The sequence below is a fragment of the Mustela lutreola genome, chromosome 15, assembly GCF_030435805.1.
Source record: "Mustela lutreola isolate mMusLut2 chromosome 15, mMusLut2.pri, whole genome shotgun sequence".
NCBI classification, from domain to species: Eukaryota; Metazoa; Chordata; class Mammalia; order Carnivora; family Mustelidae; genus Mustela; species Mustela lutreola.
Genome location: NC_081304.1, coordinates 1674009 through 1701964, shown reverse-complemented (window position 1 = coordinate 1701964; position 27956 = coordinate 1674009). Strand labels below are relative to the sequence as shown.

Genomic DNA, 27956 nt, shown 5'->3' with positions numbered 1-27956 from the left:
GGTCACTCACCCGGGCCCCACGGCTGATACATGATAGTGTCGTCTCTGGCCACGGCCTGGCCAGGCCTGGCCTTCAGGGGTGAGGAAGGGGCAAGCGGGCAGGTGTCAGACTGGAGCTGAAGGAAGCCCATGGGACGAACTGTTGGCTGCGAGGTCCTGGTGCTGGGCCTGACGTCCAGTGGGTCTCCCAGGACAGACCCGAGGCTGGACCGGTGCTGGCTGGGCCCGCACACGCCCTGCAGGTTCTCTGAGAACAGGCAGCACCCCCAGAAAGCCGCCATCGTGTGTGGGGAGTGGGGTTTCCTTCTGGGCTGGCCGTGAGCACACAGAAACCCACTCGTGGCGCGCTTTGAAAGGGTGAGTTTTCTCTCCATTAAGATGTCCTCTTGGCTACCCTGAGCAGGCAGTGAAGTCCCAGATTGCCCAGAAAGAGCCGAGGGTCATGGAGCGGCCCTGAGGGTACGGCTGGGGTCCCCAGGTGCTGAGGGCAGCGACACGGGCACCCACTCACCCCAGCTAGGACTCATGGCTTGCTGTGTGCGGCACATCCTCCGTGCCAGGGGTCTCTGCTTCAGCCACCCCTTGGCTGGGGTTCTCACTCCTGACCCTTAGTGTCGTGGGCTGGGAGCTGCACGGTGCAAGGCCCTGTCCAGGGGCTCTGGGGCAGCTCTGCCGTGCTCCCGACATGACGGCGAAGGGTGGGTGGAGGCCACTGGCCCCCCCGAGAGAGCAGACCCTGAGGGCCTTAAATAAATACTCAAAATGAAGTCGCACCCTCAGCTTCTTAGCTCCTGTCCGGTGCTGTGTGTGCCAGCGGCCGGCCCGCTGTCCCCCACCCCCGCTCGGGCAGCCCGCTGTCCAGTCCCCTGCAGCTGGCCGGCCCGCTGTCCCCTCCCCCGCCCAGGCCGCTGTCCAGGCTCTGAGCCGGTCCTTCCCCACCGCCCCCCCGCAGCCGCGTCATGACGTACCGGGAGCACACAGCCTGGGTGGTGAAGGCCTACCTCCAGAAGCACCCCGAGGGCCACATCATGAGCGTGAGGTACTGAGAATATTTATGAGACATTTCGCTGTAAGAACATTATTTTCTCCTCCATTTAAAACATGTCTTTGGTATTTAAACAGCCGGGAAGGATGGCATTTCCGGGCAGTGATTAACCTGCACTTGGGGACTGGCCAGAAAGGTCAGGGCCTGTGGGAGGGCAGGGACACATCGGTCCCCCCGTCGGAGAGCCTCACGGCAGCTGGCTCGGTGGCGCTGCAGGGTGTGCGCGGGAGGGGGCGGGCGTCTTCCAGCCCCTTCCTGCGGGCCCACTGCGTGGGGCGGTCGTCTGCCCGTAAATCCATTTCTCCCGCTCGGTAAACCCCGCACTGAGAGTGGCGAGTGTTTACTTGCCCGTTAAAGGGACAGCCGATGTTAGTGACCGTCACAGAGCCACCGTTTCTTCAGAGATGCTCTGTCTCTTGTTTGTAGCATAAAAACAGAACATAGCTCTTAGAGCGATACCCGCCAGGGACCAAGGACGAAAGATGGCCTCCAGGGGCGACTCGCGGCCTTCCGGCCGCCCGGCCGCCCGCCGCCCTCCCATCCTGTACCCGCAGCCCAGCTGCACAGACTCTCGTCTCCGGGGCTGCAAATGAAACCAATAACTCACGTCCCCCCGCCCCCGGGCTTCTGCTTGCTGCCGCCTCGCACCGTGGAGGCAGGGCCTTTCCTGCCTCTGAGGAGGAGGCTGGGGGGGCTCGGTGGCGGGCCTGGTCGCAGCGGCCGGTGGGGCGGGCTCCTCCCCATGCTGGTCACTCGGGGGCGGGCCTTGGCCTTGAGGAGTGCCTGCGCACTTGGGCCCCTGACCTCGTGAGGCCAGCCCTCGGGGCCCGGCCTGCCCCAGCCTCCCCAGCAGCGCCCCTTTCCCGGCAGCGTCAACGGGGACGTACGCTTCTTCGACCCTCGGATGCCCGAGTCTGTGAATGTCCTTCAGATCGTGAAGGGGCTCACGGCCCTCGACATCCACCCCCAAGCAAACCTGATCGCCTGGTAGGTGCCGCCCCTAAGAGAAAATGAGGGGCCTTGGCTGCCCCGACCATCTCAGAGCACCCGAAGTCAGCCCCGGGTGTCCACGTGACCAGCAGGCACTACCCCCTGCCTGGGAGCGGGAGCTCTCCGGAGCCACGTCGCTGCGGGATGGCGGGTGGGTGTTGAGCGGGCAGGTCAGCCCTGTGTCCCGGACGGTGCCCCGGTGAGAGGACGCGCCTGCCTCCCCCTGTGCTGAGCTGCCCCCACCCCCCCCATGCTTCATCCCTGGGCTGGCAGCTGGCTCACCCCGACCCCCTATGCGCAGCGGCTCCATGAACCAGTTCACGGCGGTCTACAGCGGGAGCGGGGAGCTGGTCAGCCACATCAAGTACTACGACGGCTTCATGGGCCAGCGCGTCGGCGCCATCAGCTGTCTGGCCTTCCACCCGCACTGGGTCTGTGCCTGCCCGCGCCTGGGCGGAGGGGCCGCAGGGGGTTGCGGGGGGCTCGGGAGAGCTGGGGGGGCACAGGAGCCGCGGGCAGGGGGGCTACAGCCAGCCCTCGCCCACCCCACAGGTGGCAGGGAGGGCGCCCTGGGCTTCTCCCTCCCCGTGTCCAAGAACGGCGCGAAACAAGATCTTGTCCGGTCCTGGGCCACCCCAAGCCACCTCCGGGAACAGCGCCAGGCGCCCCGTCAGCTAGGGAGTCCTGGGCTGCGCAGACAGGAGACAGCCCCCCTTCTCCTGTCACCCGTCGCCTCTGGCCTGATCCCAGCCCTGGAGAAGCCCAGCACAGAGGAGGCTGCCGGGACACCCTTGCCCGGCCTGTGCTTCCCAGGGAGGGGTGGCCCAGCCCTCACGGTCGCTCCCCAAGTATCTGGGCTCCACCAGAGGCCCCCATGCAGCCTGGGGCTCCCAGACGAATCCCTGCAGGGAGCTGTGGGGAGCCCCCATGTCCTCGTGATGAGGTGCGGGGCCTCTGCTGAGAGCCAGGGCCCGGTGGGGGTGGGGAAGCCCCACGGTGGCCTCCCCACCTCCCACCCCCACACAGGCGCTCACCCGCCCTGCTCTCCTCTGCAGCCTCACCTGGCCGTGGGCAGCAATGACTACTACATCTCCGTGTACTCGGTGGAGAAGCGCGCCAGATAGCGGGCGCCCGCCCCGCCAGGCCTCCGTGTACATAGTGGACCCGCCGCGCCGCCCTGAACACTGGTCCTGACCTGCTGCTGAGGGCTCCAGGAGGCCCCTCGCTGTCTGTCCGTCCGTCTGTGGTCACTGTCACGCCCGGGAGCCCAGGGAAGGGGCCTCTGGTGGAGTCCTGCCGTGTGACAGCCCAAGGACAGTCACAGACATCCCAGCACCCTTCCCGTCCTGTTTTGCTTCTGAGATTTTTAAAGAGGGAGACACACTCGTTCTATTTTGCGAGGGACCCGAGCACTGGCTCCACAAAAACTCCGAGACAGAAGCCAGCTCCCCAGGGCTCAGCCACCCTGGCGAATGGGGGAGCGCTAGGGCTCAGCATGGGTCTCTGGGCCGCTGCCTGGCCATGAGCCGGCTTGGGCTGCCTCCCCCTGGCTGCAAACTAGCGGGGGCTGTTTTCTGCGCACGCGCTCCTGGGGGCATTTCCAAGCACCCTGGGAGGCGGGGGCATTCAAGAGACAGAGCCGGCGCGCGTACGAGGAAACAGCCCAAGGCCCCTCGCCAGCTGCCAGTCCTTGCTCCACTAGGGGCCTTCGTGGCCAGATGGTGTGAGGACTGGCAGTGCCCGTCCGCCACGCAGCCCACCTTCCCGGCACAGGCCCCTCTCCTCACAGACCCGCTAGCAGAAGGGGCCTGTGGCTTTGGATGGTGAGGCAGGTCGTTGGCCATTCGGCCACCGTCTTGGGCCACTGGCCCCGCTTCTCCTGAGTGCTGCTGTTCCCCAGGCAGGTGCGGTGACAGCCACCAGGCCTGTGGCCTCCCACACGGGTGTGCACGCATATGCAGAGCCCATGGTTTGCACACCCAAGCCCACACACGAGTGCACACTTGTGCGGTCCTGAGGCCTCTCTGCACGGGCTTCACACACGCGCACAGTGCAAGGGCACGTGTGGGTCAGTAGTGGCCCGTCTGCGCCACCACTCACTGGTGTCTTGCAGCGAGTAACGCAGAGAAGGTTCTTGGTGACTGCTTGGGCATGAGTCACGGCATCTGTGCATGTGCGCACACAGGTGTGCGTGTGTCTCCACGTGTGTGTGCACGACCTGGGGCCACGGGGATGGTGTAGCCCCAGGAAGGACAACAGAGAATGTGCTAAGCAATTACAAACAGCGCTTGTAAAACAAAACCACAATGACGATATTCTGAAAAGCATTTTTTCCATTTTCCTTGGGAATCAAGATTATTCGATAGAGGAGTGAGCTGGCTTAACTAATTCTGCCACTTCGAGGCCATAATCGTGGGAATGTGAGTCCCCTCGAGCTGCGGCCCGCACTGCCTCTGCCAGGGCCGTGTCCCCGGGGACCGGGCAGCACCGGCCTTGGCGGCCTGGGGGACCCCCTCCTGGGGGACCCCCAGGAGCCGGCTCCGGGCCGGGGTCCGCGTGAGCTCCCCGGCCGCCGGCACCCGGCCATCGGCTGGGTCGGGAGCAGCGGACTCCGGGCCGATGAGCCGAGCCGGGCCGTCTGTGCGGACGCGGATCCGCCCGCCCCCGGACCGACAGGGGCTTCCCGGGTCCGACGCGAAAGTCCAATCATGGAGTTAACCGGGGCTCCACAGAGCACGCCCTGAAGGTTCGCTTATCTCTATTTATTTTACCGAATGAGAATTGCGGAGTGAGTGAGAGCATCGACAGCTGTTCATGACAATAAACAAGTGCAGAGGTGACCGGCTGCGCCTCGTGGCTTGGGGGCGGGGCCTGGGCGGCCCTTCGCGCGGCGGGGGCGGAGCCAGGGCTTGGGAACAGCACTGTGGGTTCCCCAGACTGATGACACCCCTGTGCTGACCTCGCGTGGCTGCCACCGTAGACCACCACGGCCAGGCTGCCGGGACCGCAAACGTCACTGGCTCTGGAGGGGCCCAGAGGGCACTGCATTTCCCTGCCTCTCCCGGCTTCCAGGGTCTGCCGCACCCCGGCTCTCTGATGTGCTCTGCATCCTCTTCCACTTGTAAGGGCCCTAGGGGACAGTCTCCCAACGTCACAGGCAGCTTCTTGGCCTCAGGGCCACCTACAACATTCCCTTGGCCCCTGTGCCCTGGCGTCACGGCCTCCAGACTAGGACGCAGACATCCTTAAGGGGCTTTAATCAGCCTGTGGCTCCCGCTGTCTGCAAGCTTTGGGGCAAAGACCCCCACCAAGCAGAGCGCGCAAATGCAGGGGACCCTCTGCCAAGAGGAGGTGGGTGGCCACGGGAATGGGAAGGAAAGCGTCTGTCCTGCCCTGGGGGGGGGGGGCATCAGCCCCGCTCCTGCCCCCACCCCCACCCCCTTGGGGGTGGTCCTCCCTCCGCGGGGCAGAGCCTGGACCCCGCGCATCACCTGCTGGACTCAAGACCGCACAGGGGGAGGGCGGCCGTCGCCATGGAAACCTGGGGGTCTGAGCGCTGTGTTCCTGACCCGGGTGACACTGCTTTCTGCGAGAAGGAAACCCAGCCTTCCCACGTCCGTGCTTCCGCAGAGCAAGTGGTATTTTCCCATCGACATCGGATTTTCCGGCGCCAGGACCTGAGCGCTACCCCGGTGTCCGTACAAAGGAAAGATGGATGCGCGGCGGGACTTGGCCACGGGGCGGCGCCAGGGACCCGCCAGGCGACTCGCCTCCCCTCCCCCGCAGGCCCGGTCCCCCTCGCCGCGGCGCCCTGGGGGAGGGGACGGGAGCGTCCTCGGGGAGTGGCATGTCGTGGGGTCGTCCTGCTGGGCCACCTGCAGCCACCGCGCCGGGCAGCTGGGTCCGGTGGGCTCGGGGCCGCCTGCGGAGCGTCCGCAGACCGTCCGCGCCGGGCGCCGCCCGCACACACGGCACACGGCAGGTGCACACGCGCGCTCTCCGGTGTCGCGGCCGGGCGCCGCTTGCCCGCGGGGACACGGCGTGCGGACGGTGCGGGCAGCCCGCGTGCGCCGGTCCCGGTCTCAGGACGAGCGGCCCTGCGGAGAGTGCGGGGTGATTCGTTACGGCCCGGGGCTGGGGCGCCCTTGCCGCGGCCAATTCCAGCGAGCGGGGACAGCCCCGCGGACGGACGCAGTCTCCGAGTCTTTAGCCGGGGCTTGACATCGGGCTTCCTAGAACTGGGGCTCCTGGCAGGTGGCCGGCCTCTGGGCTGAGGAGGCAGCTGGTGTCAGGCCCGCAGCTGGTCCCCGGATCCGATCTCTCCTCTTCAAGAGAAGCCCCTTGGAAATCAGTTACAGCCCCTTCTTTCCTCCCGTGAGGGGTGGGCTTCATGTCTCCAAGACAGGACCAAGGGCATGCGCCGCGCCCCCCCCCCACCTCTCCAGCCCGAACATCCTGGTTAGGGCTGCCCCCAAGGCCCCCGCCTGCCAGGGCCCCAGGACCACCGACCTGCACCAGTGAGCAGCCTGCTTGGCCGCACAGCCTGGTACATGGGCAGGGGGACGGGGGTCCAGAGGCAGAGGCCCCGCAGGGGAGGGGCCACGGGGACCATGATGGCCCATCCCCCATCATGCATTCTGAACCCCACTTTCTTCTAACTGGGCGGTTCAGACCAGGCACCTCCGGGGGCCCCAGCCAGCTCGAGGGAGCCCCAGCCATGCACAGGACCGTGGGCTCCCCAGGAAAGGGGGGCAGAGGCCAGCAACAGCTAAAACCAAAGGAAGAGGGAACCCCACGTGGGTTTTTCTTTCTTTTTTGCTGAGTATCAGAACCTTCCAGACTGGGGGGAAAGCAAATGACGCCCCAACAAAGGAGCAGCCCGAAAAGGGCTTCCCGTCCTGTCGTGAAGGCAGAGCCAGCCCCGCCCACTGTGGCTGTGCGCTCCGGCACGGAGGCCCCGTGGCCATCCATGGCCATCCATGGCCACAGTCCCCGGCGATCTCAGCCAAAGGAAAACCCCCGTTGCCTTTTTGCAGAACTGAGAAGACCAACCCTCAGATGCGCACGGAAATGCAAGGGGCCCTGAAAATAGCCAGAAAACACCCTGAAGTGTTGGTAGTTCCCTGTTTCGAAACTCACTACGGAGCTACGAGCTACGGTGATCCAAAGGGTGGTGCCAAGGTCTTTACACGCGGTCGCACAGGGGCTCGCGCAGGAATGTCCTTGGTCGCGCTGGTCACCACAGCCGAGCGGGGGACACAGCCCGGCTCCACTGATGTCCAAATAAACAAAACGTGGTCTCTCTGCACCAGAGCATTGATGCCCAAGCTCTGAGAAGCCAGTGCCAACACCTGCCACAGTGTGGCCGGATGGGGACAGGACCGACACCACAGTGTGGCCGGACGGGGACAGGACCGACACCAAAGGCCACGTGTCGTGTACTTGTTCTCTCATGAGAAATCTGGAGTCGGAATCCACAGAAACAGAAAGACCGGGGCCACCAGGGGCGGGGGGAGGGGGTGGAGAGTGACTGCTTAACAGGCACAGATGCTTTCCCGGGTGAGGAGAAGGTGCTAGAATGCACAGAGGTAGTGGTCCCACGGCATTGTGAAGCACCAGATGACTGAATTGTTGACTTTCAGATGGTGACCTGTATGTGACGTGACCGTCCCCTCAATGCACAAAATACCCAGAGGCGAGAGAGCACGGCTTCTGAAGGGTCTGTGGGCCGGCCTGGGTTTGAATCCGGGCTGCGCCTGCGGGAAATAGACGCTCCTCTCACTGCGTGTGTCCCGAGGGAGGGCGAGGCTGCAGGGACACGCAGGGCCTGTGACGATGGCACCTGGGGACACGCAGGCGCCAGGGGGCCACGAAGCCTGCAGCCCCTGCACCAGGCTTGCAGATGGCCAGCTCTAGAGGAAGCAGTTTGGGGACCGGGAAGCCCCGTGGGACCCCGCTGCCTCGAGCCCAGCTGGGGACAGGCCCAAGAGCCCTGGGGGGCAGCAGAGACGCTTCTGAGCACCGAGTGCAGGGGCAGGTCATGGAGCGCACCTGCTGTCCCCGGTGCGTCACAAGAGCACTGCTTGGCCACTCACCACAGGTCCACGGGCGCCCCAGGTGTGAGGATGCCCAGCGGCCATGAGTGAGTGGCTGGACCCGAGCTCCCTCTGCGGGGCTGCCGTCCAGCTGGAGGCCAGGACAAGGCCCCCATGCTTCTACGGCCCAGTCTCAGAAGGACCGGGCACTTGTGGTCACTCCGAGAGGCACTGACACCGTGTGTGAGGGGACACCCAAGGGCCCTTCTGGACCTGTCAGCCCTTGCAGCCCCTGCGGCGGCACAGCTGCGGGACAGCCCTGCCCAGCGGCGCCCCTGCGCCGGCACCCATGCCGCCCCCACCCCAGCACAGGCCCCTTCTCGGCTCTCCCACTCCCAGACACCCTCCCTGAGCCTGAGACCGCAGCACGCGGGGGCAGCGTGACCAGAGGGACTCAGAAGCCAGCCCGGGGCCACCCACCACCTGCTTCCACCCCGCAGGCCACAGCTTCTAGACACATGTCCATCCGGCCCCCCGCCCCTGTGCAGGCCACCACCCCTCCCTCCATCCCTCCTCCCACTGAGGCCAGGGTCTCAGAGTCCAGCTCCAGGTCAGGCAGGCGACCGGTCCCTCTGCGCCGGTTTCCCGTCGCCCCTCACAGTGGTGTAGATGAGCCTGTGTCTGCGGCGATCATCTCCAAAGGAGGAACCGGTAATGAGTGGACAGAGGGCAGACCTCTCCCAGCGGGGGTGGTGGGGGGCCCAGGGCAGTCCCCGTCCAGGAAGGTCTCTACTGTAGCCCGGGCTTCTTGGACCCCCTTTCCTGCGAGGACCCCCAGAAGCCACTGCCTGCTGGGTGCCAGGTGCTGGAGTGCTGACATGCGGGCGCGGGGACACTCCGCAGGGGGGCCGGCCGCCTGGCTGTCCTGCAGCGCCGCCGCGTGGCCGCCGGGTGGCTCGCCGCGGCCCGACCGCAGCCCGGCACAGCCGCGAGGCTTCCGGAAAGGCTGTGGACGCCCCTGCGGACCCGCGTCTGTTCTTCTCAAGGCCCTAAGAGCCGTGTCTGGACACCTGACCTGCTGCGGTTCGGTCTCCTCTCCCGTGGGGCCTGCAGCGGTCACCGGCAGAGCAAACCCCTGCGGGGCCTGGCGGCGTCCCCCCTGCAGTCTCTCCCGGGACCCCCCCCGCAGTCTCTCCCGGGCCCCCCCCTGCAGCCCCTCCCGGGTCCCCCCCTGCAGTCTCTCCCGCCCCCCCCCGCAGCCCCTCCCCGACGCCCCCCCCGCAGCCCCTCCCCGGCCCCCCCCCGGAGTCTCTCCCCGGCCCCCCCTGCAGCCCCTCCCGGGTCCCCCCCTGCAGTCTCTCCCGCCCCCCGCCGCAGCCCCTCCCGGGACCCCCCCGCAGTCTCTCCCGGGTCCCCCCCTGCAGCCCCAGCCTCTGGGAGCCGCCCCCCTTCCCTGCCCTTCCGAGCATGCGCGCCCTGGGGGCTCCCGCGGCCGCTCGCGTGGCCACTGCAGCGCCCACACTACGGACGCGGACAAAACGCCGGTTCCTGCGTTCGCACCCCGCCCAGGGATCCGCCTGGATTCCTCGGACTCGCTCTGGGCTGGTCTCCGGCTCATCCCACATGCTCTGCTCGTTCTGTCCGCGCCGCCTTGGTGTGACCCCCGAGGCCCCTGAAAACCTACCGCGCGTGTCCCCCCCGCACCGCACCAGCCAGCCCCAGCTCGGCCTCCGCGGGGCGCCCTGGCCCCACAGCCCACACGCAGGCCGGGCGTGGGAGGGCCGGCATCGGGGACACCTGGCGTCCGGCGGCACCTGGCGTCGGGGGGCACCTGGCGTCGACGCGGGGAGGCAACTCCCTCTGCTCAGTGTACGCGAGTGGGCGCGCCTGCCTCCTGTGGGCCCCGCCCTCCCCTCTGCGGATTGGCTCAGCTGTGGGCACGCCCCTGGGCTCAGCCAATCAGCCCCCTACCCCCCACGGCCACCGCCGATTGGCCCAGGGAGGGAAGCCAATCAGAGCTCGTGTCCGGGAGCGGGCCTCGGAGGTGGAGAGCAGGTGGACAGAGGCGGCGGCTTCCCGCGCTGGTCCCCGACCGCCCACTCCCAGGTGCCTCACGTGCAGCTTACGTCATCTGCACCGCAAGGCCGGGGGTCACTCCATGCGGGCCGCCAGCACCCTACCAGCCGCCAGCGGCCCTGCGGATGGTGGCCCGCCCAAGGGTCATGTTTTCATACCGACGTCCCCCGGGGCAGCGCGTCATGGGACGGCCACCTCCCCAATGACACCCTCCCTGGAAGCCACGTCGGGATCCCGGGCTACAGTCCACCCACAGGAGGAGTCTCCTGATCCCCCGCCCCCCCCCCCCGGGCAGTCACAGGCCACCTGGGGGGCTCTGGCAGGTGAGATGGGGCAGCACGCCCAGGGCAGGAGGCCGCGGTCACTGACAGGACCCGCTTCTCGCAAGCCGCAGAGTCTCGGTGCCCCCGCCCGCCCCCCGCCAGGGTCCAGCGGTGCGGCCCCGCCCTTCACTCCTGCCCATCCGCGGTTTAGGGGCACCGAACCTCCGTACTAAACACCTCCGGCTTGAAACGCCCAGAGAGCTGACCCGAGTGAAGGCGGGTGACAAGTCGCTCCGGGAGAGCCTGGGAGGCGGAAGTCCAGGACAGGTGATAGGAAGTGATGATCTCATCTGTGTGTGGCGGGTTGAACCGTGTCCCCTCAAAATGCAGGTCCTGAGCTCCCAACCCACAGTTCCTCTGAATGGGATGTAGTTAGGACGGAGGGTCTCGACGGAGGTAATTAAGATAAAAGGAGGTCAGAAGGGCAGGCCGGCAACCTCAGACTTCCCGCGCCGACCTGACGTTTTTAAGACAAGCTTTAAGTTCTCAGTTCCAGGGTAGAACCAGAAAATGGGAAAATCTACTGGGCTGCTATAAGAGATCTGGTTTCTTGTAGTATCGGGAAATCGTGCCCCAGCTTCAGCCCGGCGCTGGCAGGATTCCAACGCACAGCGGGGTCTCCGTCCCCTCAGGTCCAGACCGGAGCAGCCCGAGGACGTGTGAGGACCGAGACAGTGGAGGGGAAGGACCTTGCTCACCCCCGAGCTCACCCCATAAAGCCTGGCCCGCCAGCACAGGTGACCCTCCTCCCTGAGACACCCCCTTCCGTGCAGACCACACCGAGGCAGTCGCTGGCTAAGGGGAGGCGGCTTCTCCTCCGGGCCCCACCCCGGGAACACCAAGATTTTGCTGACTCGCACCGAGAGCCACAGAGGCCCAGTTTGGTCCTTTGTTGCTGGAAGCTTGGACTTGGCACAGCTGAGCTGAGCCAAAAGTCCCTTGGTGTGATAGGTAGGGAAGACTCCCAAAAATTTGGGGAGATAAGGACCTGCTGTGAGTTGCCCGGTGCAGCCCACTCACTGAATGCCTCACTGTGTCCCCAAACCACACTGCCCTGACAGAGGCCTGGCCAGAGCCCTTGGTGAGGACCACATATTCTCGAAAAGCCCTCTGTGGGCCAGGAATGATGGTGGCAGTATCAGTGTCCCCTGGGCACCCCAGGGGGCAGGCCCAGAGGTCAGGTGAGCAGGGTTGTGGGGGCAGCCGTCACGAGGCACAGTGCCAGGCTCTCTGGCTTTGGTCTTGGACTTGACAGCTGGGTCAGGTGCCCCTAAGCCTGAACAAAATGGACATGATGGGAAAGCGCACACGATCAGTGAAAAAATAACCCAGATGGGGTGAGGAGAGATCTGACACCACGCACCCAACAGTCCGACCCCTCACCGGCCCCCAGCCGCAGCCAGTTCCACGACCGGGGCGCCACGTTGCAGGATTCCAGGAAGTACAAGCGCCCGGCCTGCTCACAGTGCCTACTCTGTCCTTCCGCTGCCCTGCTGCTAAGGAACAGCCACTACCGTCGGTCTTGTTCAGGAATCTGCAGGTTTGGCCGAGTCCAGAGGGAAGGCGCAACCCCGCTCCCCCTGGCGTCAGCTAGCGTGGCCCCGCCCGTGGGGACAGAGACCTGCTTGTGCAAGCCGGTGCCTGAGTAGCTGGCACGGGCTGCTGCCTGCCAATTCCTCCCAGGGCAGGGGGCGCTCCGGGCCGACCGGGTGGCTGAGTTCCACTGGCCGTGTCAGCTTTTAGGACCTGACCTCGGGAGTCGAGGAGCGCCACTGCCGCAGTAGGTACGGGCTGGGCGGGGACTCACTCTCCTTGGCCGCCTCATGATGGGGAGCCAGACCTGCAGATGCTTCTCCTTGGTGGGCTAGCTGGCTGGGGGCTTCCTCACTGGAGCTCTGGAGCAACGCGTCTGCAGGCAGAGGAGGGGGCTCCCTTCCCGGCGCCAGCTGCTTCTCTCTTCCTGCGGTGCAAGGCCAGGGGGCCGGTGGATGCAAGGCCCCTCGGTGTTTCTCCTCCACCTGCAGCTGCTTTGGGCGGGCCTCCTGCAGCCTGTCCTGTGCCCAGCAAGATTCTCAGCCCTGAAGGGCAGTTTCTGTAGCCCCGGTGTGCACCCCAGTGAGTTTCCCAGCCAAAGGGTGGTCTCTCCTGCAGACCACTCTGGTTCTCGGCCTCTGGACCCTTCCTCTGCCCCAGGCAGGCCGCTCTGTCCCGTGGCCACGCCGCCTCCCACCGAGGCTGGACCTTACCCCAGCAGGCGGCTGGAACACAGGGACACGCAGCACGCTCTCTCGCAGGGCTCCCTGGCTAATCAGGGTGTCCAGAATGAAGTACTCGGGTGGCCACCTAGACTGGGGCCCATCTTGTGGAACAGAAATAGAACTCCAGGCCTTGTGGCCAAACCTGACGTGAGTCACCACCATGGAGGGTTTTCCCCGATCTCCCGGCGCTCACAAAGTGGCCGCGGCAGCCGGGGCAGAGCCTGTGGGCTCAGCAACACAGACTCCCCAGCGACGGCCGCCTGCTCCCCACAAGTGTGGGGTGCCCAGCGGCGCAGCAGCGCTGAGCCCCCAGACCACCGTGTCCTGGGGGGACCGGCCAGCCACAGCAGCCGGCTATTCCGGGTTTCCGTCATGAGGCAGTGGACCTGTCCTCACCGCATGGACGCTTCCTCTGGACGCGGACCTCCCTAACCACCTGCAGGGCTTCCTGCCAGCGCACCCCCGCGGAAGCCGGCCAGCCCGGTGCCCGCTCGGCTCGGCGTCCACCGAAGAGGTGAGGCCAGCGGCTCCTCTCAGACCCCCCGCGCCCCGCCCGTGAGCCGCTGGGCTGTTAGGGCCGGGCCTGGCTCAGGGCAGAGTCCGTCACAGGACCGGCTGGGGTGACCCGGCAGGGCTGGGTGCTGGGTGGCGGGAGGGGCCGTGTGGCCCCCGAGCCCGGCGCGCGCGGCCGGGACACTCAGCCGCGGGCCGGGGGTCGGCCGGCCCGGTAGCCGTCGCGCACACCTGGAAGCCCGCGGGCCGGGCCCAGGATCGCTGAGCGCAGCGCCGCCTGGCCGCACCCGCCGGGGCGCAGGGGCTCGCGGACACGGCGTCCGGCCCGCGGACCTCGCAAGGACCCCACCTACACGGGAGACCGCGACTTCGAGTCTTAGTCGGCAGCTGCAGGGCACTCCGCAGAGCGCGCGAATGCGGCGCTCAGGCCTGCGCAGGCCCGGCCGGCAGCGTCCTCGAGCCGCGGTCGCCCAGTCCCGCGAGGGCGGATCCGAATCCCCGCACCGCCGGCCGCTCGCCCGCACGCGCTTCGCCTTCTGCGGCGTCTGGCCTCGCGCGGCCGCCGTCGGGGGCGGGGCTTCGGTACGGAGGCCGCGAGGGCGGCGAGGGGGCGCGGCGGGCGGGGCCGCGGGCCGGGGCGCCATGGGCAACCTGTTCGGCCGCAAGAAGCAGAGCCGGGTCACCGAGCAAGACAAGGCCGTCCTGGTGAGAGCCGGGCCCCGCGGCGACGGCGGGGGACAGCGGGCCGGGGCTGCGCGGCCCCCGGGAGGGCCTGCCGCTCCGCCGGGCGGGCTTCTGGCCGCGGGCGGCGGCGCCGGACCGCGGGCGGCGGGCGACCCGGGCGAGGGCGGGTCGGGGCCGCGGGGTCGGGGCGGCGCGGAGAGTCGCGCGGTGTCGCAGCCGCTCCTGGTCGGCGGGCGAGCGCGCGCCGCGGGGGGCAGGCGCCGCGGCCCGGGAGGGGGACGGTCCCGCCGGGTGGTCGGGCGCCCCGGAGCCCCGGAGCCCGCGGGAGCGCCGCGCTGCCAGCCCCGCACACGGCGGCCCGCGGTGCGGGTGTGCGGCCCCCGGAGACCCCGGGCGGACCCACGGACCCTGGGCGGACCCCGCAGACCCCGGGCGGACCCACGGACCCTGGGCGGACCCCGCAGACCCCGGGCGGACCCCGGAGACTCCGGACGGACCCGCAGACCCCGGGCGGACCCCGGAGACCCCGGCCGGACCCGCAGACTCCGGGCGGACCCCGGAGACCCCGGGCGGACCCGCGGCTCCCGGCTGCCCCGCGGTGCACTCGGTCTCTGCGGCCCGGACGCAGGACGGCCTAGGAAGCGCCAGGACGGGTGGCCGCGGACCACCGCCCCGCGGACCCTCGCTCGCGCTCCTGCCGGCCCGGCGTCGGGTCTGAGCGGGAAACGGGCGCGGTCTCCGGTGGCCTCGCGCTGGCTGCAGCGACCTCCTGTCGTGAAGGTCCTTGACCGAGGCTCCCCGGCTGGAGCCGCGTCTGGCACGGGTGTCCCTGGAGGAAACCGGAGGAGCGGGGGTGCTGCCCGGGGTGGGGCGCGCTCTGGGCTCTGCGGAGGCGGGGGCGCGCCTGGCCGACCCCGCCCGCCCCCCGCGGTTCTCTCCTTCCGAGGACGCAGCTCGGGGCTTCTCTTCAAGGAGGCCCTTCTGGCCGGGAGCCCCGCTGGGCGTGCCCAGACGGAGCAGCGCGGTCCGCGCACAGTAAACCCGACGACTGGCCGGTCGCTCGGATGTAAAGCTGGGAACTCCCGGCCGGGCGCCGTCTCCCCCGTGACCCTCCGCCGCTGCGTCTGGTTTCCCTAAGTACCCGCGTCCTGCGGCTCGTCTTCGGTGCTCTGGACGCACCCGGCTGGGACCGTGGCCCTGGCCGGGGGTGGAGGCCCAGTTCCGGGGAGGACGGCCAGAGCGGAGAGGACGGCTCGTAGGCTGGCCGCCGTGTCTCTGGGCCTCGGGCCGGGAGAGTGGGCACCTGCCACTGCAGTGTCCGGGCGGCCCCACCGGCCATGTGGCGCCCCGGGCAGGTGCTGCGGAGGCGTGCTGTGGAGGGAGCCGTGAAGCGGGTCCCTGCAGACGCGTCCACACTGGCGGATGATTTCTCCCTACACCGAGTCTTACAGGTGTACCGACCTTTTCGCTTAGTTAACTCAGGGCAATCGTTCCTAAAGATAGAAGGCCGCATAGGAGAAATGCCCTGTGCCCGCACGCGCTCACCGTAGCGTCCTCTGAAATGGCGAAATTTGAAAGAAATGTGAGTGGTCTAGACTAGGGCAGGATTGACTGACGCGGTAAATGCCCCGCCCCCCCCCCTTCTGGGACAGCACCCGGGGTCCCAGCTGCTTGGCACGATCACGCAAACACCACATGAACGTGGCGGCGGCTGTCAGCAAAGACACGGTGATGAGCGGCGGAGGCAGGGGAGCTGCACGCAGCGGGAACCCGTCTGAAGCCCGCAGAGCCGGGCTGGAAGGCCCCAAACCCTGTGGCTGGGTGGGCCGGTGGCCCTTCTGGGTTGTCTCTGAACCCTGGAGGCAGTGGCGGCGCTCTGTCCTGCCCCCATCCCCAGCACCCACAGCCTTGCTGTGCTGTGACGCCACTGAGAACAGGCTCTCCGTCTCCGCGCTGTGGACCCTGGGGCTGGCTGCCCCTCCTGGGCCTTGCGGGATGCTGGGCAGCGCCCCTGGCCTCCACACCATGGTGCCAGGAGCATGCCCCTCCCAGTGGTGACAGCCATAAATGTCGCCAGCCCTTGCCCCATGTGCCCCTTGTCCCCACGGAGAACTCTGTTAGAGGGGGTGACGCGCGGCCGGCGCAGGACCCGGCACAGCGAGGGCGTGTGCCGACCCAGGCCTGCTCTCTCGCAGCAACTGAAGCAGCAGCGGGACAAGCTGAAGCAGTACCAGAAGAGAATCACCCAGCAGCTGGAGCGCGAGCGCGAGATCGCCAGGCAGCTCCTGCGGGACGGGAAGAAGGAGTGAGTGGGGCCCAGGGCAGGCCGGACAAGAAGGGGCTTCATTCCCCTGTGGTCCTGGAGCCGGCGGGGGGGTAGGCCCAGGAGGCCAGTCCACGCCCGGCAAGGCCACCAACAGGCATGCCGGCCACTGGGTCACCGTGTGGGGTTCCCTCTGCAGACGGGCCAAGCTGCTGCTCAAGAAGAAGCGGTACCGGGAGCAGCTTCTGGACAAGACAGAAAACCAGATCACCAGCCTGGAAACCATGGTCGGTGGGGCGAGCGGCGGGGGGAGGGGGGAGCAGGGGAGGGCAGACACCTGACCACTGGGTCTGCCTCGACATCCTCCCCAGGTCCAGAGCATCGAGTTCACCCAGATTGAGATGAAGGTGGTCGAAGGGCTGCAGATCGGAAACGAGTGTCTGAAAAAGATGCACCAGGTGGGCCCTGGCAGGGCTGGGGCAGAAAGTAAGGGGAGCTGGGCGGACGAGGGGCCAGGCTCATACCCCAGGCCACACTTGTGCCCAGGCCGCGGGCCGGGAGTAGCGGTGCCCGCCGGGAACGTGGGAGAGCCAATGCTCCCAGGAGGCAGCGATGGAGGCGGACACACTCAGGGTCTTGACCTGAGACTGGGCTGATGGGCGCAGACCAGAAACTGGGTCCACAGATGCTTATGTGACTGGAAGAGTAGTCCGGTGAGGGTGCACGAAGGGTGTGGCGGACTCACTGGGAGGGCTTCCTGGAGGAGGTGAATACAGCCTTGTCACAGGATGCGGCGTAGAGGTGGTGGCAGAAGGTGGGAGAGGCCGTGCCCCAGCCGGCCCTGATCTCCGGGTAAGGGGACAGCAGGGGCCACACAGAGCGCCCCGGCCACCAGCTGCTCCACCCGTCCGTCCAGTGTGTCCCTGCCGGTCAAGCAGAGGCTCTTTGAACCCAAACGCGATCAAGTCAGCCGCTCTGAGGAAGTTTCTGACATCTTTTTGCTTATTTCTGCCTTGACCTCCGAGGGCTGGTTGAGGTGCTGGAGGTCTGGGGCGAAGGGCCGGCAGGAATCTGAGCGGAGCGGTGGGGGCCGAGCTCCGGAGTCTCTGCACCGGCCCAGCCCACGGCAGAGACAACCAGAACCGTGTCGTGTTCCGCGCGGCCTGGCTGGTGCCCTCCGGTCCGGGTGGCCTTCCCGCCAGGGCTTCTGCCAGGGCCTCGCTGACGAGACTCCCTCCGAACCGATTGTTAGGTGATGTCCATAGAGGAAGTGGAGCGGATACTGGAGGAGACGCAGGAGGCCGTGGAGTACCAGCGGGTAGGTGCTGCCGAGCCACGGGGGCCATCTGCCGCCCGTGTGAGTGCCCAGCGGGTGCCCTCGAGGGCCGCGCCTGCCTGTGCCGGGGGTGGTCAGCTTTTCTCAAGGTGGGGGGCCTTGAGCCACGGGTGGTCTCCTTCCCCAGCCTGGCCCCGGTCCTCACCTCTGCTCCTCCTCTCGCAGCAAATAGACGAGCTCTTGGCGGGAAGCTTCACTCAGGAGGATGAGGAGGCCATCTTGGAGGAGCTGAACGCGATCACTCAGGTAGTAGGATCTCCCGGAGCCGGGCGCAGTCCCTCGGGCCACGGGACCTCCCAGAACTGGGCGCGGTCCCTCGGGCGACAGGACCCCAGGCGGCTTCTGCCCGTGGTGGTCACTGGTGTTGGGGAGCACACAGTCCTGTCGCTGCGGTCGGTGTTCCGGAAACTAGCGCTTGTGCTGCACCGAGGCCCGTCTCCTCGCGGGCCTGGCTGACAGCAGGGAGAAGCCCCCCCGGGGAGACGGTTTCGCGGGCTGCCCACCCGAGGAGGTTGCTGGAGGCTGGGGCCTCCCGGAGCCCGGCGGCCGGGACAGCGCAGAGATGCTGACTTCTGGCTCCGTCGGCCCCTCCAGAGGACAGAGTGTGGTTTTGTGATCTCGGGTGGCCTTTCTCGTTGAGGCCCAGGGGCTCGCTGTCGTGCACGGGGCCTGCATGCATAACCCTGGACGCTGCTGACGTCTCGTGCAGGCCTGAGGCCTGTGTCCGCTCCCTGACTGAGCGGTCTCTGTCTCTGGGCCCCCCGCCAAGGGGCGCCGCATTCTCCCTGTTCCCCCCGCCTGCCGCTCCCCCTGCCCGCAGGAGGAGCACTAGCTCATGTCGCTGCTCTGTGCACTTCCGTGTCCCATGGGCGCTGCCTCCTGATGTCCTTCCTCCCGAGGACCCGAATGCCCCAAGCCACGAGGGGGCCCCTGGGGGACAGGCAGCTCCACCACAGACCTGCCCTTGCGCGAGCACAGCAGGCGCTTCTGTGGCTCCGGGGCCCGTGCGCATACGTGTGCCCAAGTGCACGGCCAGGTTTGCAGCTGAGATCTCCTGGGAAGCCCCCTGGGGCAACTGAGGTCTCAGTAGTGCCAGCCCCTGCCGGGGCTTCAGCGCGGGGGACTTCCCGCCCCAGTGGTGTCCTGCAGCCTCTGCCCTCTTTCTTGTAGGAGCAGATAGAGCTCCCAGAGGTTCCTTCAGAGCCCCTTCCCGAAAAGAAACCAGGTACGCTTCTCGTCCTGTCCTTTAGAGAACACGGATTTCCAGACAAAGCAAAATGCCCGGGCCACAAGGTCCTTCCCCCCTTCCCACTCAGGGAAAGTCGGTTCCCTCCTCCCCAGTGGGGCAGGTAAGCACAGGCCTCGCTCTGGGCTTGGGCCCGGGTCTCCAGGATGGGGTGACCTTCTCGGGCCTGACCCCGTTCAGAGAGGCGTAGTCCACAAGCCGAGCTGGGAAAAGGCCATGTCCAGCCCAGGACGAGCCGTCCTCTAGACAGCAGGGCCCTGTGGGGCCGCTTCCCGCTGCGGCCCTGTGTGGCTGCTGGTCCCTCCACATTCCTCTGCCTCCTGCCCCTCCCTCACAACAGGCCCCTGCCTGCGCCTTGGGCCCCACAGGCCCTGTCCAGAGCGCGCTGTCCTGGGTCCTGGCTCCTTACCACCTCCTTCTCTGGAAGTGTCTGCCTCTCTGGTCTTCTCTCCTCGGCCAACGCCTCTTTCTTTCCTCCACAGAGAAAGCGCCCCGCGAGGCCAAGCCCAGGCAGGTGGAGCTGGTGGCGGCCTCGTAACTCGGCCTCCTCTCGCGGGACTGGCGGGGACTCCCCAGAGCCTGGGGCCCATAGAGTTTGGGTGCGTGGCCAGCCCTGACCCGGCTCCCAGGAGGCCGGCGCCAGGCCAGGCCGGTCAGGTGCTGATGGCGCAGCGTGGCGCCGTGGGCTTGGTACCAGGAGGGCTCTGCGGAGCGCTTCCCTGGCACTGTGGCCTTGCTCTCGTTTCTGGATTAAATGGCAACGTTCAGACCCTCCAGCCACACGCAGCTTCTGACGCTGCGGCTCCCACGCGGCCACAGGCAGGCCCAAGGCTCCTGGTGCTGGCCACTCCTGTCCCCAGCCCTGCAAGGCTCCGCGGGCCGCCTTCTCCGCAGCTTGCTGTCTTCTTGGGAGGGCGCGTCGAACCGGCTTCCTCGCCCGCCCCTCCCTCTCTGCTGCTGCTCCCGCCGGCTGGCCGGGGCTTCAGTTAGGGAGCGCCTGCCTTGGCCTGGCTTCCTCACCTGCCCCGTCTCCCCATCGGTTCACGGCTGGAAACCTCCCCTCTTCTGTGTCGACATTCGACAGTGTTGGGCTGGCGGGGGTGGATGCACCCCTGCTGGTCCTTGGCACCAGCGGGAGCTCAACCCTGCTGCAAAGGGACATTCCTGGGGAGCCAGCGGTCTCCCGGGGGTTCCCGGAGGTGCTGATGGGCCTGCTCGGGGGTGCGGCCCCCGTCGCCTGGGAGCTTGCTGGGCCCCCAGGGCTCTCCAACGAGGCGGATGCTGTCGGGGGTGGTCGCGGCTCTCTGGCCGACGGCTCATCCTGGCATTAGACAATCCCGATGACATCTCCCTGCCACCTGCAACAGAAAGGGGACCCTCCCAGCCCCCTCCCAGGTCAGCCCCGTATTAAAGTTGATGCCTGCATGGTCTGCAGCCTCGTGGAATGGGGTCCCTGGGGGCAGCTGGTGGGTTCGAGTGCGGCTCCTCTCATGTCCCTGAAACACGGCACGTTGGCCCCTACTGGGCACTTGCTCCACTGCGCCTGCCTCGAGTGGCCTGGGGGCTGGGGACGTGGGGCAGGTGAGGGTCCTCAGCGCACCCAGCGGGGCTCTGGCACCGAGGGCACCGAGGCACCCTGCGCTCTGGCTGTCCGCTCTGGGCAGCTGCCGGTAGCGAGGCGCAGGGTCAGGTCCTGGGCCCCTCCAGGGAAACAGGCACCACGGTCTCTGTGTGCACTGAGGTGAGGGAGGCTGGTCGGTTGGGTTCCTCCAGCAGGGGTCTGGTTTGGAGGCCCAGGTGGGAAGCCACATGCCCCGGGAGCAGGCAGGCAGCAGCAAGGAGAAGAACGGGGTGCCCCACTCCTAGGGGCTGCCGTGTCCTGCGCTCGAGGCCACCGTGGGCTGCAGCCAAGTCACCCAGGGGGCAGGAGGTTAGGGGGGGACAAGAGCTGAAAACCAGATTTGGAGGTGTAATGCCAGCCTCAGCCTGGAGGGGGCTCTCTGCCAGCTCATTTGGGGGATTTTGCAGGAAACTGGCATTGACGGTGTCAGTCTGGCTGCGGGCCCCACCCGTGTGTTTCTGGTAACAGCCATCCGTGGCCGTCCCGGGGGTTCTCACAGACAAGAAGATACAGGCTACCTTTGCATCCAGCAACCCTGCCCTACTCTGCGGCTGCCGGTCCAAGGTCATGGAGGGAGCGGGCAGCCTGGGTAGGGGAAGTGCCGACCCCCCACTGGCAGGGTGGACCCCTCTCCTTTCCCTTTGCTGAGGGCTGGCGGCAAAGTCTGCCCCTTGCAGTCACTGGCTGGCCTCCCTGAGGGCTGTGCGGTGGGGTCAGCGCTCTGACCACCCCCCTCCCGCGGTGAGTGCCTGGAGAACCTGCCTGGGTGTGCATGGCCCGCTCCCGGGCATGGGGAACCCAGCGAGCATCCGACAGCAGCCCAGGCGTCCTCCTGACCCGGGTAAGGGGTCCCCGCATCTCCTGCAACAGCTGGAAAGTTGGGGAGGGAACTTTGTCCTCTCTCAGTGTCTCAGAAGTTAGGCCTCATGTGCCAACTAATCACCTTTTCTCTTTGTACATGTTTATTCCGTTCATCTAAGGAGGTTCTGCCCTGAAACCCAGCATGACCTTGAGCTGCCTCCTAGGCTCTGGCCCTGGAGGTTGCCTGGCTTGCAGCTCCCGTGTGTGTGCGTGAGTGTGCAGGGAGCTAGGATGAGCTCACACTGATGCTACCCAGCACTGAACCCTGGTCCTGAAACACCACCTATGTGACCATGACCCACCTTCGTTGTAATCTACGGGGCGTAGAACTCGGAACACCGCAGAGAAGTGAGAGCTGAGTTCAGAGCCCTGGTGGCAGAGCTTGGATCCTACCCGAGATCAGTGGGGGCTGCGGAAACAGGTGGGAGAGGCTTCCGGTGGGGCCGTGGGGCAGGAAGGCGGGGTGAGGACTGGGCACTGGGACCATTTTGGTGGGATGCACGTCTGTCCCCAGTACAGGCAGCATGAAAGTTTTAAAAGCAGGGGATGGGGAACTGGGAGGGGGGGCACCCAGGATGAGACGGGGGCACCGTCCAGGATGGGGTTGGGCACCCAGCTACAGAACGGGGGCTGCCAGCTGTAGATGGGGGTCCCCTGGCCCCCGTGTGCCCTGCCCTGAGGAGGCATGTCCCCCCTCCCCATAGGGTCTCCCTGAAACCCTGCTGTACCCAGGGAGAAAACTGGGGGACTTGAGGCAGGGTGTGGGGCATTGTCCTGACAACACATGGGCTTCTGGTGGTGTCAGCTCTCCACGGTCACTCACTGGCCACAAACTCAGGAGGGACGCCTGCTGCCCCGTCCACATGCACAAGAACACTCGAAGCCCATGGTGGCCACTGGAGGTCGGCACAACCTGTCTGAGCCAGCCAGGCTGACAGGCTGCCGGACAAAAACCATTTTGAGGATCATGACCGACCTAGAGTCGACACGGCAGCCCGGATGCCGGATTTACAACCCCCAGTCATTCCATGCAAAGCTGGTGTCTGTGACCAGTTTCCCAGGGGAAAGACAGTGGCAGACACCAGCTCAGATCCAGGCGGTGGGATCTTCAAGCACATGAGAGCAAGGACAGCAACTAGCTCCCAGGAGGTCAAGTTCAACAAGCTGGAAGCGGATGGAAAGTCTTAGCTGGGGAGCAGAGAAGACACGAGAGCAAAATGCATTTTTCAGAACCAGAAAATACACCGAAAGTCCAAAAAATTAACAAGCTCCATCGCAGAGAGGGGGTGTCCAGGAAAGCCCATGTGAGCCGGGGGAGCAGCCACCAGACTCGTCGGGTCTGGCCGGGAGACAGAAGAGCGGGGGCGCATCCATGCCGCGGGACCGGTGAGACAGGGCGAGAGGGTCCAACACTGTGTTATGGAAATCCCGAGACGGGGGCGCCTGGGGGCTCAATTCATGATCTCAGGGTCCTGGGATGGAGCCCCTGCTCGGTGGGGAGCCTGCTTCTCCCTCTCCCACTCCCCCTGCTTGTGTTCCGTCTCTCGCTGTGTCTCTCTGTCAAATAAATAAATAAAATCTTAAAAAAAAAAAAAAAAATCCCAAGAGAGGAGAAACATGATAGCGGGGGGGAAAAATGGAGAAAGACTGACCAAAACTTTCTCACATTTGAGGAAAAACTTCAACTTACAGACATAAGAATTGCAGTGACTCCCCCTCCCAAACGGGGTGAATCCAAAGAAAGCCGCGCCCAGACATGTAACTAAACTGGTGAAAAGTTGAAGGCAAAGGAATAGAACCGAGAAGGCTCCGGGTGGAGAGGAAAGCCGTCCGGAGGACAACGATCCAACCAAGCAGCTGCGACAGAAACCAGAGAGGCCAGAACCCGGGGAGCAGGGTCTGGAACGCGCCGGCAGACGGCGGTCAAGCCGCAGTTCAGTGTCGTCCAAACATGCTTTGGGAAGGAAGGAAAGACGGGGACACTCCTGGGCGAAGGGCAGGAGGCGGCGACAGACCCGCTCCAGAGGGAGCTGCCAGAGACGCTCTCCCGGCCGCCAGGAAGCGACACCACGGGGACTTCGGGAGCGGGGGAGGAGCAGCAGAAACGGCCCACATCCGAGTACACAGAAGAGGTCATTGTCCGTCTCGTTTTTAAACAGACGTGTGACTGTCGACCCTAACACTTGTGGACGCCCACAGCGGTGACGCGACAGGAGGAGCAGAGCGTCTGGTTAACTCCGGATCCCACACGCGGGAGGCCGGGCGCGTGGCCGAGCCCCCTCGTGCGACCAGACACGAGGAGATTTTCAAACACCCCGGGAAAAGGCAGGAAAGGGGAAACAGGCACAAACAGAGCGATAAAGGGGTAGATCGAAGTTCAGTTCTTAACATCTCCACTAACCATGAACGGTCCGAACACACCAAGTGAAGGCACTGCCAGACGGGAATAAAAACGGAAAAGCCTGATTATGGTATCTCGGAGAAACCCACTTTAATGTAAAGGCAGGTAAAAAAGAGAAAGATGGGGAAAATACCTCTCGGAGACACGAATCACGGGAAAGCTGGCGTGGTCATGTCAGCACCAGACAGCGCGGGCTTCAAGACGCATGTCGCCAGAGACGGGGGACCTTAAGTGACAAAGGCAGGGATCACAGCCCAAGGCGCGTACCCCCAAACCACAGGACTTCAACACTCCGGAGGCAAAACCCGCGGAACCGAAGGACTGACCGTCTCTCGGAGGCTAGACGCGCAGCCGGCCTCTCCAGGGTACAGACCGGCCGGACCAAGTCGCCCACAGCAGAGCACACCTCGTCCCGTGACGCGGGACACACGCCAATGTGCACCGTGTGGGGGCCGTGCCGTCCACCTGAACAAATTGCAGAAAAACTGAAATCCTACAAAATGAGATCAGATCATCATGTAATGACTCTGGAAATCAATGACCGATCTCGGAAAGATGCACAGATATAAGCAGTTACGGGGAAAAAGGAATTCCCAAAAGAAGTAAGAAAATATTGTAAACGGAACGAGCATGAACACATGAACGTTTGTGGACGGCAGCCGAAGTAGCGCCTTTTCTCTCAAAGAGAAATTCATAATACCAAACGCTTATTTTTTTTAAAGGGAACTTAATAATCAATAAGCTAAACTTTCACCTTAATTAATTAGAAAAAGAGCAAATTAAATCCAAAATCATGAGAACAAAGGAGATCATAGCAGAAATCAATGAAAACAAAAACGTGAAAGAAAAAATCCATGACAGCCAAAAGAGTTATTTGGGAAGCTCGGTCATCGTGATGCGCCTGAGCCAGACCGACCAGGGAAGGGAGGCACCAGCTACATCAGGAACGAAAGGGAACCGTTGCCAGAGACCCTGTAAACATTAGAAGGACATTGAGGAAATACCAGTTTTGTGCGTGTACATTCATCAGTCTTGAAGAAACGGACAAATTTCTCGGAAGCCCCACACCAGGCAGCTCGTCGAGGCTGCGGGCATGGGCCGCGCGCTCGCGTCTGCTGAGCATCGGGTCCGTCCAGACGCCGAGGGCAGGCGTCCCCGCGCCTCCGCCGGAGCTCAGGGAAGGCCGCCGCTGGAGCGCTGCCCCGCGAGCTCCGCCCGCATCCGGCATGATAGGAGCCAGGCGAGCCAGGAGTGTGTAAGAACGGGTTCTGATCCCGGCGTGACGGTGCTGGGATGAATCCCGCGGGGTTTACGCCGGAAACGTCCGGTCAGCTCAGCGCGCGGACATCAGCCTGTGGGACTCCGTAGGGGCGGACGGGAGGAGGCGGGCTGACGAAGACCTCCTCGGCAGATGCAAGAAAAACATTTGACTAAATCCCACATCTGTCACTAAAAAACAAAAACCAAAACCTAGCAAACTAGGGAGAAAGGGAACTTTTCTATAAAAGCCGCCCGCAAACCCGACGGCTAACAGCAGGCTCACTGGCCAAGGCTGGAAGCCCTTCCCCCGCGAGATGGGGAACCAGGTGCGGGGACTGCTCTGACGGCGCCTACTCGGTGTCCCCCAGAGGCCCGGCAGCAGCAGGAGAGAACTCGGAAGCACACGTGTTGGGAAGGAAGGAAAGCGCCTAGTTGTGGCAACACGGCTGTGAACACAGAACATGCCGCAGGAAGGTACAGGAGGCCTGCGAGACGTCCCCAGCAGGTTTTGTGAGCTCGCGGGCTACCAGGCCACTGCCCGGAGTCCCACACGTGCTTGTTTACTAGCAACGAACCCTGGAAACAAATCAGAATTTTAGCCTCGGGAAACAGACTCGCCACACCCAGGACAGAGAAGCAGGGGACAGGCCAGGGCTCCCGCTCCAAACCAGGAAGAAGGACAAGGTACAGAGCTCGCCCTGGGGGAGCATCCGGGAGCGTCGCTTTCAGAAAATCTGGTTCACGACCCTTTGATGCCAGCAGCTCTCTGTGGGGGTGCGGCGAGGAAGCTTCCGGCAGGCCCCCTCGATACAGAGGGAACCCCGCCCCGGTCCCGGCCTCCGTGTGACAAGGCTGTCCCAGGGGCTGGCAGTGAGTGGCCTTGGGCAGGCTGCTGGAGCCCGGCTCCCCGGCTCCTGGCCACCACCTGGCAGCCTGGTCCTGCCAGGGCCACAGATGGTCTGGGCTCCCACCCGCGGCGTCCGTGGGCAGTAGGTCAGCCCTTCCATTCACTCTGCGTGTCTGACGGCGGCTGCCCTGTGTCTTCCCCGAGAGCACCGGGCAGGGCGGGGGGCTCGGGGGCTCGGCAGGGCCTCACACACATCTGAGAGGCCGGACAGCCCTGGATTGTCTTCAGGCCCGGGGGCTCCAACTGGAAGGCACCCAGGAATACTCAGCTCACAGAGTGGCCCATGGTCCTTGCTGCTTCTGGGGTCCTGCCTGGGCTGCAGGACACAGCAGCGGGTCCTGGGGGGGTCCCTCCGTTAGCTGGGGGGGATGGGGCCGAGTTTGGGTCAAAAGCCTCTGAGAGCGGCCGTCTGGCCTCCGGGGCTCACTTGCTGGTGGACTTCGGAAATAAAGCCACGAAATTCCGGAGAAATCTGGCTCCTCCAAGAAAAGTGCCACACATACGCCAAGGTCCCCACTGTCACGCGGCTTCAGGGAAACGCAAACCGAAACCACACGGAGACGCCACCTTCCGTCCACCAGGATGGCCAGAACCAAACAGCAAAGAGCACGGGCTGGCGAGGAGGCGGTGAAGTCCGAGCCTCGCGCGGGGCTGGGGGGGACACGCGGCACGAGGAGAAACAACCAAACACGGGGGCACCACATGACCCAGCAGCCCCACCCCCAGAGACACCCGCCGGGACCGAGAACCGGCGCGCACGCAGGACCGAGAACTGGCGCGCACGCAGGAATGCGGCGGCCCTGTGGCCCCCGGTTCCCCGGGAGGCGCAGACCCTCCCCGGGCCGCTGCAGACGGACAAGCGCGCAGGGCCCCCATGCGCTGTAGGTGCAAGGAGCTGCCGCTCGGGCGGACCCCAAGAAAGGAGCCCGACGTGGAAGGTCCACGCAGTGGCGCCGCGGCCACGGGGAGCACAGGCTGCCGGGGCGAGCGGAGCGGGCAGGGGCGGGGGGGCGCCCTCTGCGCGGCTGACCCGGCTCCGGGACTGGACCGAGGAGACGTGGAGCCCCGTGAACACCCTAGAGGGGTCTCACGGGGACGGAACCGCATACTTTAAAATATGTTTGCTCTGTTACGGGGCTTCCGCCTCCATCTTAAACAAGGTGTCGCAGATCGCGGCCCGCTGGTTCGGGGCACAGCCAGGGCTGCTGGGGCAGGGGGACCCCCCCGCAGTCTCCAGCCCGTGTCTGCGCCACGCTGAGCCTCCTCTCGCACACGTAGGACCTTTCCTTCCTCGCCGCGCCCCAGAACAGGCTCCGGGAGGTCGAACATCATGGAAGAATCTCTCGGCCCTCAGACCCAGACCCGCAGCCACCTTCCGACTGCCCAGATCCAGGGACAAGCACCAGGACAGCCACGCCCGGAGTCCGCGGCTGCCCCATCGCTGTCACCATCCCACCGTCTCCTGCAGCCTTGTCCACCGGGCCGGCCTCGAGGGCGCTCTGCGCCTTCCGGACCTGGCCCTGCCCGGGGCCACCCCTCTCTGCACCTGCCACGGGCCCACATCACCCTTCTGGGCCATCCACCAGGTGGCAGTGAAGGCTCCCCGAAGCGGAGTCCCTGCCCCCTGGCCCAGGCCAGTGTCCTGCATCCTCTCTGCAGACCCGAAGCCGGGGTGCGGGGACCCTGCTCCTGCGGGCGGAGCTTACCACAAACTCAAACGCACTTGCCGCCTCGGCCTCTGAACCTCCCTCAGAAGATGGGCAGGCGCACGTCCAGTAAAGCCCCCGCAGGCGTGTCCAGGACTGACACTCCCAATCGACCAGACCTGTCCCCACCGCCCGCAAATGACCAGCTCAACTTTCCAGCCATGCTGCCCTGAAAGCCCACCTCGGCTCTCCAACCAGGAGCCCGTGTCCCTGTGGGAAGAGTCTTGGCTCTTACCTCCAGAAGCAGAATCAGGGTCACTAACGTTCCCAGAGGGAAATCTGCGAGCCCAAGAATGCGGGGAATGACAGCTGAGCCCAGCACACCAGCCCCAGGCCACACAAAGGACTGCGGGTGCCTGGGGCGCGGAGAGAGTCCCGAATCTGGGTGTGAATCTGGGTGTGAATTAAGAACCGAATCTGGGTGTGAATTA

At 65.6% G+C, this 27956-nt stretch overlaps 2 protein-coding genes and 1 long non-coding RNA gene across 6 annotated transcripts in view; 2 read left to right on the top strand and 1 right to left on the bottom strand.

Moving 5' to 3' along the window:
- The window catches only part of RPTOR (regulatory associated protein of MTOR complex 1), a 308508-nt gene extending 303633 nt beyond the window's left edge, over positions 1-4875 (top strand). For both annotated transcript variants that reach the window (XM_059148815.1, XM_059148816.1), the window contains 4 exons: positions 953-1039; positions 1916-2032; positions 2337-2466; positions 3091-4875. In XM_059148815.1, the coding sequence (XP_059004798.1) occupies positions 953-1039; positions 1916-2032; positions 2337-2466; positions 3091-3159 (403 nt within the window). In that variant the 3' untranslated portion in view covers positions 3160-4875. The remainder of the gene's footprint in view (positions 1-952; positions 1040-1915; positions 2033-2336; positions 2467-3090) is intronic.
- A 2270-nt stretch (positions 4876-7145) lies between these two features.
- LOC131816259 (uncharacterized) lies at positions 7146-13436 on the bottom strand. The gene is made up of 2 exons (XR_009347990.1): positions 9755-13436; positions 7146-7791 (listed from the first exon to the last, which is right to left on the bottom strand). It is a non-coding gene; the product is annotated as an uncharacterized LOC131816259 (long non-coding RNA).
- Positions 13437-13794: 358 nt separating this feature from the next.
- Positions 13795-20194, top strand: CHMP6 (charged multivesicular body protein 6). Of its 3 annotated transcripts, none has more exons than XM_059148817.1 (8): positions 13795-13945; positions 16120-16229; positions 16387-16474; positions 16559-16645; positions 17440-17505; positions 17689-17769; positions 18694-18748; positions 19252-20194. In XM_059148817.1, exons 1-8 carry the CDS (start codon positions 13883-13885, stop codon positions 19305-19307), a joined length of 606 nt encoding a protein of 201 aa, XP_059004800.1. In that variant the 5' UTR covers positions 13795-13882; the 3' UTR covers positions 19308-20194. The 3 variants fall into 3 exon arrangements, with proteins under 3 accessions (XP_059004800.1, XP_059004801.1, XP_059004802.1); XM_059148818.1 differs by lacking the exon at positions 13795-13945 and adding an exon at positions 14569-15375; XM_059148819.1 differs by lacking the exon at positions 13795-13945 and adding an exon at positions 15396-15506.
- The last annotated feature ends 7762 nt before the right edge of the window (positions 20195-27956 follow it).